This window comes from Bombus fervidus, chromosome 10 (genome assembly GCF_041682495.2).
Source record: "Bombus fervidus isolate BK054 chromosome 10, iyBomFerv1, whole genome shotgun sequence".
Classification (NCBI taxonomy): domain Eukaryota; kingdom Metazoa; phylum Arthropoda; class Insecta; order Hymenoptera; family Apidae; genus Bombus; species Bombus fervidus.
This window is the reverse complement of record NC_091526.1, coordinates 2,037,006-2,053,626: the sequence shown is the minus strand read 5'-3', so window position 1 is coordinate 2,053,626 and position 16,621 is coordinate 2,037,006. Positions and strand designations below refer to the sequence as shown.

The window sequence follows — 16,621 nt, the reverse complement described above, 5'->3', positions numbered from 1 at the left end:
AGTTATTTTTCTTGCTATAAGTATGTCATAACAAGGCGAATGAAAAACGTTCCGCTAAAATCCAAGAAGAAATAGCTATCCGTGATGTTGAGCCAGCTTCTTCTCGAACGAATTATAAATACATGCGATTAAATATGCATACTTTAAATACGATACAAATTTCGGTCAGCAGCAATCGCCTAATGTACATATATATATGTAAATGCGGTTTGACAGATTTTTATTTTATTTCCAATAGGAGGATTGAATGTTCGCATAGCAATGTCACATAGCTTGTTTGCTCGTCTTGGAATAACAAATTAATAATAATAAAAGTGTGCATTTCCATTTAGAAAAATTATGTTGATATTGAAATCTCTAAAACTATCATCGATTCTTTAAAATATCCAAATATTATATTACATTTCTCTATTGAATAAAACAACTTTCATATGAAATATCTTCTTGCATTTTTAGTGCGTACTCGTTTAAACCAAGTTGGAGTCTATCGCTGCCAGCAGCTCTCATTGTCAGTAGGACGACAGTCTTTTTTTCGAGAGTTTAACAAACAAAGACGAAATTCTGATTTTTTTCCACGTCGGTATCCCAGAACCTGAGACAAAAAGTTCCATTTAATATCACGTCTATCCTATCTTTAGACAATATAAAGTGTATACGCACGCAGATCTAACGCTGAGAGTGTCACGGATCAAATTTTTGTTTAGCACGTGCTACGCTAGATGCTATGGCCCTTGCGAGATTCCTCATAGTCTGGGCGTTAAGGACTACCCATTGTTAACGCTAACCCTCAACAGGCCTAAGGAGACACCGTAAACCGAATCTGTTCTGTTTCATTTCTCTTCACATAAACATTTTCGGTTTACAGATGGTCCGCATATTTGTTGCACGCTCTTAACTATTACGGAGAAAGCGGGTGTCTGGCGAGATAACAAACTTTTCCCAGGAACAAGGATGCCCATATCTGGTTTTCTTTATCATTCATTAGCCAATGGGCATCGCGGATCATTACCCTCACTTTTCTATCGAAAAGTGCGGACGACGAATCCGCGTTCTGAGTTCAAAAGGGCACACCCACACCGAGCTTTCTTCCCTGATGGTACGAGCCAGGACCAAACAGTTCTTCTTCCGATCTTTTTGTAGCAAAACCTAACTGTGAAAAATAAACTTGACTTCAGACCGAATCTTGTGTTTTTCACTTTAAAAATTACGTGACAAGAGCTTCGCTCATTGGCGACAATCTGTCGCTGTCTCTCGCGTGATCCTAGGTCCTAGCTGCATGTCACACAGCAGTCGACGGACCGAAAAACTTCACACGGCGACGTAGAAAAGGAGATCGATGAAGAAACGGTGAATGTAAAAAACGATAAATAGTCGACCGTACATAATCCATTGATCTACCATTTTTTATTTATATCAAAGATGATCAACACCAAGAAGTTAAATTTAGAGTGGGCTACGTAAAAATGTGTCCATCTAAATACATGACAAAATGAAGTGTGGTGGAATTTTTGTAAATATCCCTCAAAGTCAGGTCGAGGAGCAATAACATGTACAGGAAAAAATTGTTCAGAATGATGGTCCGAAGAATATATTTCAAGGTGATTAAGATCAGCGAGGAGTCTCTTTCTCGAGAATAGATTATCAGGAACTTCCTTCTCTTTTTCTTGTATTCTCACTTTTAAAAATAGAAAGAAAGATTCAACGACGTTAATAAATTCTTTAACATATCACCTCCTGAGCGAATATCGTCTGCTGTTTGCTGACGGGTTCGCTACGTGCTGCTCGGTGTTCGCAAGTGTCCATCCTGCCATACAAATAAATATGATAGTTTGCCAAGTATAATGGTTATTGTTCGCACAGTTGTACAAAGTACACAGTTGTGTTCGCACGCTATACCAGTATAATGGGGTAAGCTTGAAGAAGCGTGCGATATTTTTGTCGAAAGCTTGTGTTTCCAGGATTAGAATGGTGGTGGTCCGAATTGCAGCAGATTCATAGTTTTTGATATATTAAGAAAAGTAAATTAGTACTGCCGCATTGCATCCTGTCTATAGCTACATATATCTGATTGCGTAGTACACGGACGCAGCCGAGCCGATAGTCCCTTTGCACGCCTTTCGATTTATTATTATCGATTATTAGCGTAATCCTTGAGGCATAAGCTTTCGATCAAACTATCGCACGCAGTACTCGCACAAGTAGGAACTCATCGTGCCGATAACTAAAGTCGCGCCAAGAAACGGACTGATCATTCCATAATTCCTTTTGTTTCGACGAAAAAGACCCTTTTCATATTGAGCATTATTGAAATAAACTTTTATTTAAACGAAATTTTTATTCTATTTGTTATTTGCTCTTCTCTTAGTTACTCTATCATTTTCCATGATTTCGTTTAAGTAACAATATATTTGAAAAATAAATTATTTGATTATTTCTTATTTTGTTTGGAATTTAGATATTTGTTATTTGACTTCACTTTGAAAATATTTTCTAACCATAGCGATATGGAACTTTCGTTCCAAAGTCACAGCATTTTTATAACATATATCATCGCTAACGATTACTTCAACAGCAATGCTTATTTTACAGTGTTCTTAGTTTTATTCGATTTGTGTTCTACGAGCAACATAGTGAAGAACGTTGTTGAACAAGGTAGATATTGTTAACAAGTGTTACAGTTCGATAATGATGATTTGCAAAACATAAACAGGATGGAAAAAGGAATGCGAGGCAGAAATAAATTATTAGACACAGCATTAACATGATACCAAGTGGTACATTTTACGATATTGTACTAGAGAAACTGTCGATAAACGGTATAGTCGCAGCAATGTGTCGAAATCGAAGGTTCGTCTGCGTCCACGTCGAATTTTACATCGTGTTTAAAACAAAAATGTGAAAGTAGAGTTTCAGAAGATTTTCACGAATATAAAGCATTAAAAGAAGAAGGGGAAAACAATTTTATAAATGCAACCAATAAAGACCAAATTGAAAGCGACAATAGAACTAGAAATAAAAGCAAAAAAGTATGTAAAATAGAATGTACGCTATTATAAATGTATCGCTAAAAAGTGATAAACGAGAACTCCAACATCCAAGTTGTGTTATGCTGTGTAGACGAGTCATGAACACGTATGAAAATAATCTGGTAAACCTTCGAGAAACTTTGCTAAAGATGCGTACAATATGTTGCCTGCGCATTAGCAGATATATGATCATCGAAAGGTATAAGATCTTTGTGCACAACTGGTCGTTGGATAGATGCAGAAATATGTATTTGAATGAAAATCTGTTGCTTTCATATGCCGTTGTTTTACAGGTGCGTATTCATATAATCGAATCGTCCTTGAACCTTTTGAAGAAATACATTCAAGTTATGGCTTGAATATAGAAAAACATTGCGCAACTATCGCAGATAATGGATCAAATTCTGTAAGAGCTTTCAAGCAAATTGGTCTATAACGATCTGAAACTGGAAATTGATAATGATTCAGTTTTTGAATCTGTTAGACCAATAGTTTTTTTATATAAATAGGTTAACACCTTTTTACAGAGATCCCTTTTACTTTTCAAGAAACCGTCATTACCATATGTATTGCTTTAAATTCTGTAACTTTTAATCGAAAGATTTTCCCGTATTGTTCGAAACAACGAAGATATTTCAGATAGACCGAGTTCGTGAGATACGCTGAGTAACGCAATGAAGGAGAGTTGGAAATTTGTTCCTATATGAATACGCTGTTTTTCGTAAATATTATTGCTACATCGACTCTTTTCTGCGCTATGTAATACATTTGATTCGCTTTGCTGTTTTGAATAGAAATATTGAAGAAATAAATTTTTTTAACGTCAATATCCGACAATTGTGTTTGCAGGTTCCTTTACTTTTAAGTACAAATATATAAATTGATATATCACATAGAGGTGATCCTATTTGTGATGTGTGACATATTTTCGAGAAAAATGTTGGATTTAGAAGATAATCGAATGAGAGTCTCGAGGCTTTCACAGCTTCGGTTATCACAATTCACGCTGTTACATTTCGTCTTGTTATACGTATTTAATACTGCTTCGTCCAACGTTGTTTAAAACTTCCAAGAAAGAGCCGCGTCCAAAAGGAAAAACATTCCGACGTTTCGTAATCGCAGCAGTACAATTGGCTTCATCAAGGTATCGCACCGATATCGATATGATATCGACGTGGACTTGCGGAAATGGAGGGAAACGATACAAGAGATCATGAATCGTTCGAACAACATCAACATAGATACGGATTTTCATCTCAACGATGTATTGTGCACCCTGTTCCACCCTTTTAATTGATTAGTTAACCAATTAAAAGCACTGTTAGCTTATCGTCCTAACCGGAAGTTTCCGTCATTTGAATCAACGATCTTGAACTCGCAATTGAAGGTCCTCGTCATCCTGATCATCGATCCGGAACAACCCCACCTTCGTAAAAGAGTGTTTTTCCAGGTGCATGCCAGTATCAATGTGACCGCCTGATGAACTGCAATGCTGACGGAAAGTCGGAATTCATAACAACAGTGCCAAGGATAACAGTGTGGATTGTAAAAGTTTCACGGTTTCAAAAGGGGAATACAACTGTCCTATCTGTTTCTTATTTGCTACTCGTCTTCAACATTACTTGAAGGTTGACTTTCTTTTTTCAAATGGAAATTGTATCTTTTCTTTCCGGATTCTCATTCTACGGAAAGAAAGAAAAAACTTTATAAAGATGTACGATAAAATAAAAATGTATTTCTGTTTTGCTGCTTTGAAGGTAGAGGATGGGGAATTATATGATGCAAACAAAATTGCTTTAATTTTTCTAGTAATCGTTAGGTGCTACTTTTATGCGCTACTTTTCTATCACTTGAAGAATCACGATAGTTTTGCATAATACTTGTAAGACGTTTGCAAAATGTTCTTCATTTTCTGCTAGGTAATAGTACAATCTGTTTTCAGATTCAATTCTCACCTTAAATTTAAAAATTTCTCTTAAAGTGTCGTTTACTTTCCAATTTCTTCCCTGATATTTTATTTGTATCTTCGAACAAGTCTCACTACGTTCTCAACAACGTGTTTATATATCTGTAAATATCGGAGATGTAATATTTATATAATTATATAATATACATTGTTATACGAATATTAACGTAACATAAACATTTTAATTATATATGCAAATTAACTTAATAAAACATAGTGGTAAGTCTGGGTAACCGATCGTTATTTGTGTCTAGTTAAACGTAAAATGTACAAAGATGCTAAAAATCCTTTGATACACGTTGTAGCTAAATAATAAACTTTGTCATAATACATATTATCAATGTTTGTTTATGCCAAAGCGATGCGCGGCCAGCAATAAAATTTAAAATATAAAAGTCCTATTAATTCTTTCGTCGTTAACACGTGTAATAGTCATTTATCATTTCAAGGAAAACATAAGGAAAGGGCCAACAAATGGAATTTCTTGCATGTAAGAATTTTTATATGTGGATTTACTTTCATACTCGAGCAAAATAGTTTCTATGTTTCTAATAACGCCAATGTTTTGTAAGCTTTTAGTTTTTCTGCTATATTACGTATCTTTAATTTTAATATTGTAACAAAATGTCGCCTTACGTTTGTTATTTACTATTTATTCCTTTTACATAAGACTCTCAATTAGAAATCGCAAATTAAAAACTTATTTTCTTATATTAATTAATTGGCAAATTATTCCAATTTACCCAACTGACTCGAAACAAGATATCTACGCTTACGCGTATATGATGTTACGCATATGTACGCAATAATGCACATACACGTATAAGCCCAGCAGTAAAATAAATGTACAGGTGATCCAGTAAAGTGCAAAAATTTCATGATTTATACGAGGATCTAATCTAATTAAGGTAAAATACTCTACGCTACGGCGTGGCCGCTAGATCTTGAAAGTTATTCGGATCCAGTCTGACCTTTCTCGTTTTATTAACCACGTCAGCCGAGGTATGCCCCATCATCTCAAGTATATCTTACCGTCTCGTAAAGATACGGATAGAAGCGCATACCTACGGGGTCCTCCCAGATCAACTGTATCTAGGAATTATGCAAACTGATCGTCTCTACACAACCTTAAATAGCTTCTATTTTTCTTTCCAATCCGTTTCTCCAATAGGTCGACATAGATCTTTTTTCACTTTCTGATTCTCCTTCGATCTCGTTTACATTAAGGAACAAATCATCTATCGCTTTTAAACAATGTTAATCGCTGATTAAATTAAGAGCTGTTTAATCAAACGTAATATCGAGAATTAAACAAATGGCACTATTTATTTCATTAAAAAGATACTTTGATAAATATTGGAAGTGCTTCAGTAAATTATTTATTGAGGAACTCGTTTAAGTAAATAAAATCTCTCTATCCAATGATCAACATTTTAGTCTCTTAATTATATTTTTAAATAAATTTTTACGATTTGGAAAATAAAGAACAAAATTTACACGTTACCATTTTGCACGTTACTGCATCTTGCTTCTTTTTTAAACTAGAGACACAATTTTTTATATTCGTTGGATGAAACGATGAAACGAGCCCTTTTCTCAATCTTGACATATACTCTAATCTAAGGTGTTTAAAATATACATGGATACGGGAAAATAATAAAGAATGGTATGTAGTAGCAACGTATAGCGATATAAATTATTATTGATGTAACATATATAGATTATTTCAGTTTCATAAAGTCAACATATGTAAATAATAAAGTCAACGTTTATTTGTACTTTTATTTTACTTTAGTTAGTTTCTCGTGTAATAAGAAATTTATATTCCAATCGTTCTACGCATAAATATTTACAGTCCAAGTATTACTATTTCAAGATAAAATTAAACAAGATTCTAAAAAACAAATTTGGAGTGCAGTTATGGATACTTAAGTACGTAAGTTAAAAATCTGCTTAAGGATGTGTTAAAATAAAATAATATATAATATCGTTATTATTAAATTAATAATTGAAATTTATCAATATTTACATATTTCGTTAAAGAAACTTGAGTCTTTAATTCATAAATCTAATTTCTCGACGCAACAGAAAATTATCATAGGCTTTGGAATGGATGTATAAGTATTTTCCTTTGGGAAGAGTACTATACGTATTGTCTTCTCTCCTTAGACATAACTTGGAGACATAACAACTCTTAAATTATATTTTCACTTCATCGATGTAAATTCTCTAGAAATCTAAATAAATTAGTTCTTACTCAAATTACTTGTTATTCGATGCTTTTGATTATAGATTAATCTTTCTCGGTCGTTATATTCGTTGCAACATGTAATAAAATAATTATACATATAAGGTGCCATATAGTAGGTGGTGTAAGAATAACATCTTTCCGCTTGAGTCATCAACATTTGAGAAAAGCATAGTAGAAAGTGCACAATAAGGCAAAAGATCATTTCTTTTTAGTAATTTCTTCAATTATAAAGTATTCAAATAAACGTATAAATTGTTAGAATTTTGATAATTTTGCCATCAAAAAAACACGCGTACTTTAAAATACGTAACTTTAACGTACGTAATTACGTAAATTACGTACTTTTTATTCTAAATTTTAATTTTAATTTTATTTTAAACTTTATTCTAAAATAATTTGTTAAAAATTGAAGATATTACTTACAGATCATGACAACTATCGCAGCAGAAATATATATATGTATGTATGTATGTAATGTTTACCATCGATTCAATACAATATTACACGTTTGAGAATTAAGAATATCGTTACAGCAATTACTGCGAAATAGACAAAAAATACAATGTTAAAATTATTATTCAACTGTTACAAGTATATTTACATTCAGTTCTACAATTTGCTCTCAAATGACATGTTCATTTTTTCATGCCTACCATATGATATTTCGTTCTTTTCTTTATTTTGATGATGTATGATATGTATACACCTACAACTACACACAATGTGCAGATTAAGCAAAATTGGTGGCCTTAGGTGTGGTCTTACTGAAAAGCAATAAGATTGCATAAGCTGTAAACCATCAGGAGCATAGTACAAATGTTACAAATGTGCTCTAACTTGATCACTGGTTTTCGATATTTTAACATTAACAAAATGAGCATTTATATTGAAATTGCATGAAATTACACATTATGTATAATATATAAATATTATACGTAATAAATGCAGATTTACTCGTTTAAAAAATTTGATAATTTCATGAGTTTATATATGTAATATATATAATAATAAATCACAGGAAACATAGAAAAACGATAAAACGTTATTGGTTCGTCGACGTATCTTTGTAGTCATCCATTGCTTTTGTTCTCCTTTATCTTGCCATTATGCATCGTTGATTAAGGGATTTTGCATTCTAAAAGGTACATTTACAACCTAGAAAGGATGTACTAGAAAGTAAGGTTACAATCTTCTATATCTCGGAACGACCTTTTGCTATAACGACTCGAACCCGTTTTAACGGCTAATATCGAAATTAAGATACAAAGCGCAGCATTTTCAATTTCAAAATTTTTGTTATACATATCAAGAAAATAAATAATAATAATTATTATATATATAGGTCTCAACAATAATTATTTATATAATATATATATTCATATTTACCATATTATGTTTATATTTTTTTCGATTTTAACGAAATATTCATTCTATAATATCATCTATAATAAAATTCTTATTTAACATATATATATACATTATTATATTCCAATTATACATTTTGCTTTATGTGATATTGTTATAATAATAATAATAATAATTTGTTTATAGAAATATAAAACAAGGCCAAGTATTGTGGAAAATGATCTTGTGCGACACGAATGGAACAAGGCTTAGAAATGCCAAGTAATGAAATGCTCATCTATACTTACTGAGACGAAGCCCACCCTTCTATATTATTGTCATAAATCTTTAATAAAAATTCCAAATTACACAAATAACGGAAAACATATGAAATTATTATAAAATTATTAGTCACAAATATGAAAGTTGTGCAAAATATATATAATATAGTAGGTCCGACTACGTAATTGCTGATAAATGTCTCGATAAAAGCAATAGATACGCATATATATAGGTGACAAACAAATTGCCATTGACTGACACTCGTTCTTAAAAGATTTGCGTAAAGAAACATTAATTCTAGCATGTAAGATGATCGAGAACATAACTGAGGTGGGGCAAAATTGTGAGGGCGAGTAACTATGAGGAGAATGGTTAGACATATGAACAGAGGCTATGGGAAGGGAAAATCTTCTTGCGCGTCTTCATATAAATGCTGGCAGTAGGTACTTGTACACGATACTGCAGATTCGTTCTTGTTCAAAGCGACGACACACAGCAACCATCATCATGCAGCGTATAGTGAGTGTTCGTTTTACACGTCTATCAATCTATAAGTGATTTAAAATTAAAGTGAACAAGATTTTCCACCAGATGTTAATTTACAATATTCAAAAATCATAATTATTAATATACATGTATAAATCAGTTCACAGGGTATTACGTTATTTCATTACGTCGCATAGAACTGATTATAGTTTCTTTGCAGTTTTATATTCTTTACTTTAAATATTTATTTAATTACATGCAATCTGGTCGTGTGGTTATAGAACAAAAGTTGTTTTGACAAATTTCGTTTTTCTCAACGAAATTTCTTTATTTATGCGAAATTATATCATAGCAATTTTTGATTATCATAGCGTCGTTACCTTGCACCGTAAATTGTTAATGATACAAGTTATAGCGATATAACGTTCTAAAACGATTTTAAAGGTACCACGAGGTAGATTTGTAAATCTATTAACAACATGAAATATGCAATCAGACGGTATTTCTATAATAAAATTAACAGGCTTTATGATGTTAACTTGGAAAAGTTGATATTAAAATTGTTAACGATTTCAGTTATTGGCGTTCACTTTATTTGGCTGCGCTTTAGGACAGTATGGTGCGTTTCGCGGTTTCCCAAATCAAAATGCGTATCGACCAACACCTAGGCCAGCCTATCAACCAACGGCTCAACCACAATATACACCCCAGTATAGGTATGCATTTACATCATATTACGATTCAACAATACTGTCTAGTAATAATAAATATCAAATATTATACTAATATTCTTGAACATAACATCTTTTATCTTACAAACATTAATGTTCATTTTTTAGTCAATAATGGGATAATTTATAAACATATAGTTATCGAATTGTCACAAATAAAAACGTATATAATGACATTAATATAACATATAGCTCTTCTTTTATATTTACGTTTTAAAGATATTACATTTTAAATGCACTTGGATCGTATTTAAATTTCCGCATAATAGAATACCTATCTCTTTTGCGATAGCCCCGGGAGGTTTATAGCCATACGTAGTCAACAAAAAGATACCTATCCAGATGGAACTTACACGTTTAGCTACGATACCGAAAATGGGATTTCGGTTGCTGAAAGCGGACGACCTCAAGGCACTTCACAGGGACAAAACGAGGTAAGATTCTATCATTATAATATTAATAATTATCCCAAACGAAACGAAAAATTAGTTAAATATTAATTTTAAAAATTTAGAAAAATACTTATTCTTGCTCTAAACTATGTTTGTAATTTTTACTACGACTATGCCGCAAGTAAGCAATGTGTATTGTTGTAAACAATATTATTTAAAAAATGTCATATTACGAAAATGATTGAGAAAAAATTTATTTGTTCACATTGTTTCAAGTACAAGCTCGTATTGTGACTAATCATCTGTTTGTATCATATATCAGTAGGATAATTAGAACACCTCGAGATAATTAAAGTTGTATCGGAACTTGGCATTTTATATGTCGTATAATATATACTATATGAATGAATTCTAAGGCCTATACCTTGGTAGGCTGATATCGATGAATTGTAATTTTCTTTTTTTCGTAGGTTGTCCAGGGCAGATATTCGTATTCCGCACCGGATGGAACTCCCATCACCGTAGAATATACAGCAGACGAAAATGGTTTTCATCCACAAGGTGCACATTTACCAACTCCTCCTCCCATCCCAGAAGCAATTAGACGAGCTCTTGCTGCTAATCCACCTGGGCCTGATGACTCAGATTATAGGCAACCATACAATCCAAACCTTTACCGAAGATATTAAATAAAATATTAACTAACTAAATGATTTTAAGAACTTCTAAGCTTGCATTTAATCTTTACGGCCTTACATTACGACCAAATGTCTGTACATATGTATATCGTATATAACGGAAATACCAAGATTCAAAACTATATAACAGTCACTATACGATAGATGAATAAATCTTTCTTATCTTTTCTCACTCTATTCCATGTCCTTTTGTATTTTTCCCTTTATTTAAAGATATTTCCTACGAACAGTATATCTTATTATCAAGCAATTCATTTCTTTAACTTTATTTACTGCCTCAATCATATTTAAGGCAATGTTATTTATTATGCAACGCTTAAGTTTATGTAATGTCCATAGAAATTATACGACCATCGTCATAATGCTTCACACCTAGAGCATACTAAAATGCAGGTGTCGTGTAACCTGGAGAAACAAGTGATCTTTTCGAAGTGATAACTTGTTCCTCGTTTATGTTGTATTTAGAAATTTATTAAAATCGAGATGATCCGAGAATGCGTCCAATGTCTGTATTATACAACTGAAGCGATATATTCGAATTAACGATACAAATGATGTAAAGTATAATAATCTAATAACTAGCAAAATATAACCAGAATTAAAATTACATGTTTGAAAAAGTAGTCGTATAAACGCCATAAATTAACTAGCGTGCATATTACCTCAACTTTTACTTCCCAAAGAGATTTTTAAGTACGTATGCTACCATATACGATCATAACCCCCCTCCCTCTCTCTCTATCTATCTATCTATCTAGCTATCTGTCTCATAAAACTTTGCATAAATATTAACTAAAGACGTACAACGAAAGTAAGAGAAAGAGAGAGTTATATAGAAAAAGAATTATGTAGAAGTAGAAACATTTTTTACGAATATAAAAACGAAAATAAAAGACATATACGAAAGAATATAAATCAAATAAGAAATGTTTTATGCGATTGAAAGAAATTACGCTATTTAACGAAAACATCTTTCCACGTGACGTCCTATTCGGAATAAGATTGAATTGCATACGCAATTTCTTAATGTAACGACATCGCCTGTACAAGGTCAAAAATAATTGAAGTCGATTACAAGAAACAAATCAACTTTTTCTCGTGTATTAAGCAATCTGTGGACTCGATAGCATTCGACACCAACCAATACCAAATTGCAATTGTGTGTAATGGACCACAATGAAATACAGTATATGTATAGTATGACCTGTATATAGCTCGTACCTTAATAGTGCGGGAAAGCATGCTAGTTGAACTTCAATTGCACCATGCCTCTAACTGATACGTAAGAATTGCGGTAAAAGAAGAGGGCTGGGATGAATCCAGGTGAAAGTGTTCTATTGGATCTTTCATTATCTTACATTTTTCTACAGATCATCCCGGTCAAGGACTGTCTAACACGAACGATGCAACTTGGGCGGTTCCTGCACTTCCTTCGAACGTTCATCCACTAACGATCTTGTGCAAAGCGTAAAAATAAAATAGAATGCCCCAATTTGTTTAAACATACCAGATATTCGAATGTTATTGTCTGTATTAGGCTCGCAAAATTCAAAGAAAGTATATTAACACTGCTCAATTGCGTTAATAGAGTAACATATTACTTCGTATGATAAAAGTTGTATTGGTAAAAACTTTTAATCATATATACGTTACGTATATACTAAAAATCGATATTTATTCTCTCGTGTTCTGTTGACATCTTTATAAAAAATATTAATTTTTTTATTATTTTTAAAAAATTATTACGTCTTTTTTAAAACTTACACAGATTTCTAAATAAACAATTTTTTAAGTGCATCTTCCTTTCTAATACACTCTAATTCTGTGCTCTTTGCAGATTGACGATATTTAAAAAAATTAATATTTTGTGAAACTTGTACACAATGTATCTATATACCGACGAGAGAAAATTAAAATATATAAAAGATAGAACATGAAATAAATTTTACGTATCTACTTTTATGTACATGAAATCAATTTTGTGTATTTGAAAAGTGCTTCTATCACAGGAATCCTATATTCTTTTTATAACACTAATCAACGAACCTTTTCATATTCTGGAAAAGAAAAAATTAGATAAATTATTTGCTCAAAAGTTATTACAATTTTAGGTGTTTTCAATTACATTTCTGTTTATCAGTATTCCTTCGCTAACGCATTGTTATGCAGTAGTATTGTATAGCATTACTGTTCTGCGCATCTATCTACTGCTGTATCTACTGTACTATGCAATCTGTTGCTAATATCGATCGGTGTAAGGTGCCATTAGCAAAGTTTCGTTTCATTGTCAGAAAATGCCATTATTTGATATATATGCCATGGCAGAATATACGTGTGAATCACAACGGACGAAAATACTTTCGACGTGGCAAAGCTATCGTAAGATGCATCTTAAAGCATCGTAAAGAAACATATTTTAAGTCAAAACATTCAACACGTGCGTGCTTTTAAAAAGATATTGCTTTACTAAAATTTATTAATAATACGACATACAATATGTCTGATTTATCTGTAAACAGTTAAATATCTCGAAATATGTACATGCAAGATACGAAAAGTGATTGGAACAAAAGTTATAGCGTATCAGGTGAAATGACTGTGAAATACCCTATGAACATTACGTTTATATTTTTAAATACATATTCTTGTAGCTGACGTCAAAACATTTCCAAAACCCTATATACGAATGTATTTTACACAAGACAATTTCGAGATACGAAAGACCAAAGTTGCCATAAAGAGCTTTCCCTTAGATACGATAGGAAAAAGAATACATTTTTTTACTCATTTTAAAAAATCATATTCTCCAACATTTTCAAGCATTATTGTAATTTACGTGAATTCTGAACTGTTTTGAGCTGCATCGCATTACGTTGCATTACATTATATTACTCGCATAAAATCGACTCTTTTTAGTACCACCATAATGTACAACGTCCGAACGAGTAATTTATATCTCGAAATTATCTCGCACAAAATACATTCGTACGTAAGGTTTGGAAGGTGTTTCGACGTCAGCTACAAGAATATCTAATAGAGAATTTAGAGATTCGTTAAAAAACTTAATCTCAATCTGCTATGACTTTTGCCTGAATCATTTTTTCGTAGTTTGTATATTTTGCGAGATGTTTAACAGTTCACGCGTAAATCGGATACACTATAGATATTTTTCTTTCTTTTTAAATAATTAAAAAATAAAATAGATTCCTGCAATTTGCTGTGTAGAACATTCGGCAGGTTTTTTTAGCTGTTAAGGGTAGCTAAGCAGGTGTGGCTGCTAATCTCGTAAGAATACGTTCATATTTGAGTTTGCGTCACTAGGTCCTGCTGTTCTTTCTTTTTCAATCTTCTAACGGTACTGTCGATGTACGGTGTATCGGTTAATGGATTTATTTGGGTGGTTTATTGTTTTTGATTTACATCTGTCGGATACTCGTTGAATTTCCTCCTTTACAGTCAGGATTTGAAAATCTTTGCGTTCATTTCTTCGTTTCATATGTAGCAAGATGCGTCTACTACCAAGTCGTACCAAGTATGATCGACTACACGGCTTCCACTTGGGCGATGTGGCTTCTAACCATTGTATCCCATAATTGGATGCCGTACGTGTTGCTTTGATTATGTCTTTATAGATTAGTAGCTTGTTTTCTATATTTAACTTCAAACGGCCACTCTGTATACAATGGATATAGAAAACAATTAAATAGCAATTAGAAAGAATGCAATTATTCCATTAAAATACTTTTGAAGTAAAACAACTTTCGTGTAAAACACTTTTCTGCGTTATCGATAATCGTAGAAATAATAACACATATACGAACGCCTAAGACGAACGTTTTGTGTATATCTTATTTTTTAGAAATCGAAGAAGAATGTACTAAAATCTTTTTCGAATAATCCCGATATACCCATCTTTTTTATCTTATTGTTATTTATTATTATGTTGTTATTTCCAAAGAATGCGACAGATATCAACATTTTCTTCTCATCAAATTCTAAAAATATATAACCTTACCTTATATAACTCATTTGCATCCAAGCGCGGATTAATCCACGCTTTTTTCCTCTGTTATAAAGAATGTAATGTTATAAGAATGTATGATGTTTGCGAAGTAACATTGTCTACCAATCGTTTTGAACAGTAAATTTTCATGGATAAACTCCATGAAGAATTCGGATGTCATTTACCGCACCTAAGGCCAACTGCGCGCGGTGATAGGGACCAGTCCTCTTAAGTAGAGCCATGATGCAAATGGGATAATTATATCCTTATCAATGTTCGATTGGACGAACGTGCCATCTTTTTTTGAGATTTTAAGTTGATAGAAATTCGGCGAATAACAAAATACTGTTGCTAGCACTTCATAAGACATATCTAAGAGGATGTTAATTTCGTTTTTGGAATTTTGTAAGTAAACAAAAACGCTGGCTGTACCAATAATGGGATATAATGACGATTGGAAATCGATGTACTCGAGTATCATGTATAAAAAAAATCTAATAATTAAATACAACACGTTTCATAAAATATTAATTTCTGGTCTGGCACATTCAATAAACAGACTAAATAAATGTTTGGTCAACCTATCGGTGCATATCTTTTAATTACTCTGTTGTGCTGTGCATATAACAAACAAACTAATGAAAACAGTGACTTTGAAAAGAATAGAATATCGTTCACACAAAGCCACGAATCACAAGACGTGTATTAGTGGTTTTTCAGATTGCATTTTATACCTTGTATCCTGGCTGTCGTGAAGCAGCTATTTTGGCAACAAATAATTTTCGATGAATTCATTCGTTCCATCAAACGCGGTGTAATTTCGTTTTGCTTCTTGTATATTGGATGGTATTTTATTGACAGCACTATATTTTTTTCAAAATCATTGAAATCCCACCGTGCGTTTTTATTATCTTTCTCGTTGTATGCAAATCGAAACAAAGTAACTAGAAAAGATGCTCGTCGAATATTGAATAAATGGGTCCTACTTTTAATTACATGACAAAGATACTCCTTTACCTGTATAGTAAACTATATGGTGTATAAATGCTTTTAATAGAATTTAATTTCTCGGTATATAAACATAATTGTTAAATTACATATAACTAAATATCTAAATGAAAAATATAATGACAATTGACTCGATATGTATAATTTCATGGTCGCAGTATAGTTTAACGCTACGAGCTTTTACCATGAGAAAAGAACGCCAAAATATTAAAAGGCTATATTACTAATATACGAAGTATTCGACAATACGTTTCGCTAGAAACAGAAAAAATTATGGTAAGAGACAATTTACGTGTTAAGCAATGCGAGAAAAAGAATGGAAAAGTGATTAAGTCCATGGAGGATTATTCAAAAATTCGAATCAGTTTAATCAAATTCGAAACTTTTGGACAGGATAGAAAGATGTATCAATCGATACAACTACAACATTATAA

The 16,621-nt window shown here is 32.2% G+C and overlaps 1 protein-coding gene across 1 annotated transcript; it reads left to right on the top strand.

Moving 5' to 3' along the window:
* Positions 1–9,257: 9,257 nt before the first annotated feature.
* On the top strand, positions 9,258–11,353 carry LOC139991361 (endocuticle structural glycoprotein SgAbd-2). Its single transcript, XM_072011344.1, has 4 exons — positions 9,258–9,388; positions 9,932–10,071; positions 10,379–10,520; positions 10,949–11,353. Exons 1-4 carry the CDS (start codon positions 9,263–9,265, stop codon positions 11,165–11,167), a joined length of 627 nt encoding a protein of 208 aa, XP_071867445.1. The 5' UTR covers positions 9,258–9,262; the 3' UTR covers positions 11,168–11,353.
* The last annotated feature ends 5,268 nt before the right edge of the window (positions 11,354–16,621 follow it).

Bases quoted from the DNA above. Each gene is read 5' to 3' on its own strand.
- LOC139991361 (XM_072011344.1), top strand. From the start codon at position 9,263: ATGGGAAGGGAAAATCTTCTTGCGCGTCTTCATATAAATGCTGGCAGT. The intron at 9,389-9,931 runs GTGAGTGTTCGT...TAACGATTTCAG, and splicing joins CCATCATCATGCAGCGTATA to TTATTGGCGTTCACTTTATT. The intron at 10,521-10,948 runs GTAAGATTCTAT...TTTTTTTCGTAG, and splicing joins CTTCACAGGGACAAAACGAG to GTTGTCCAGGGCAGATATTC.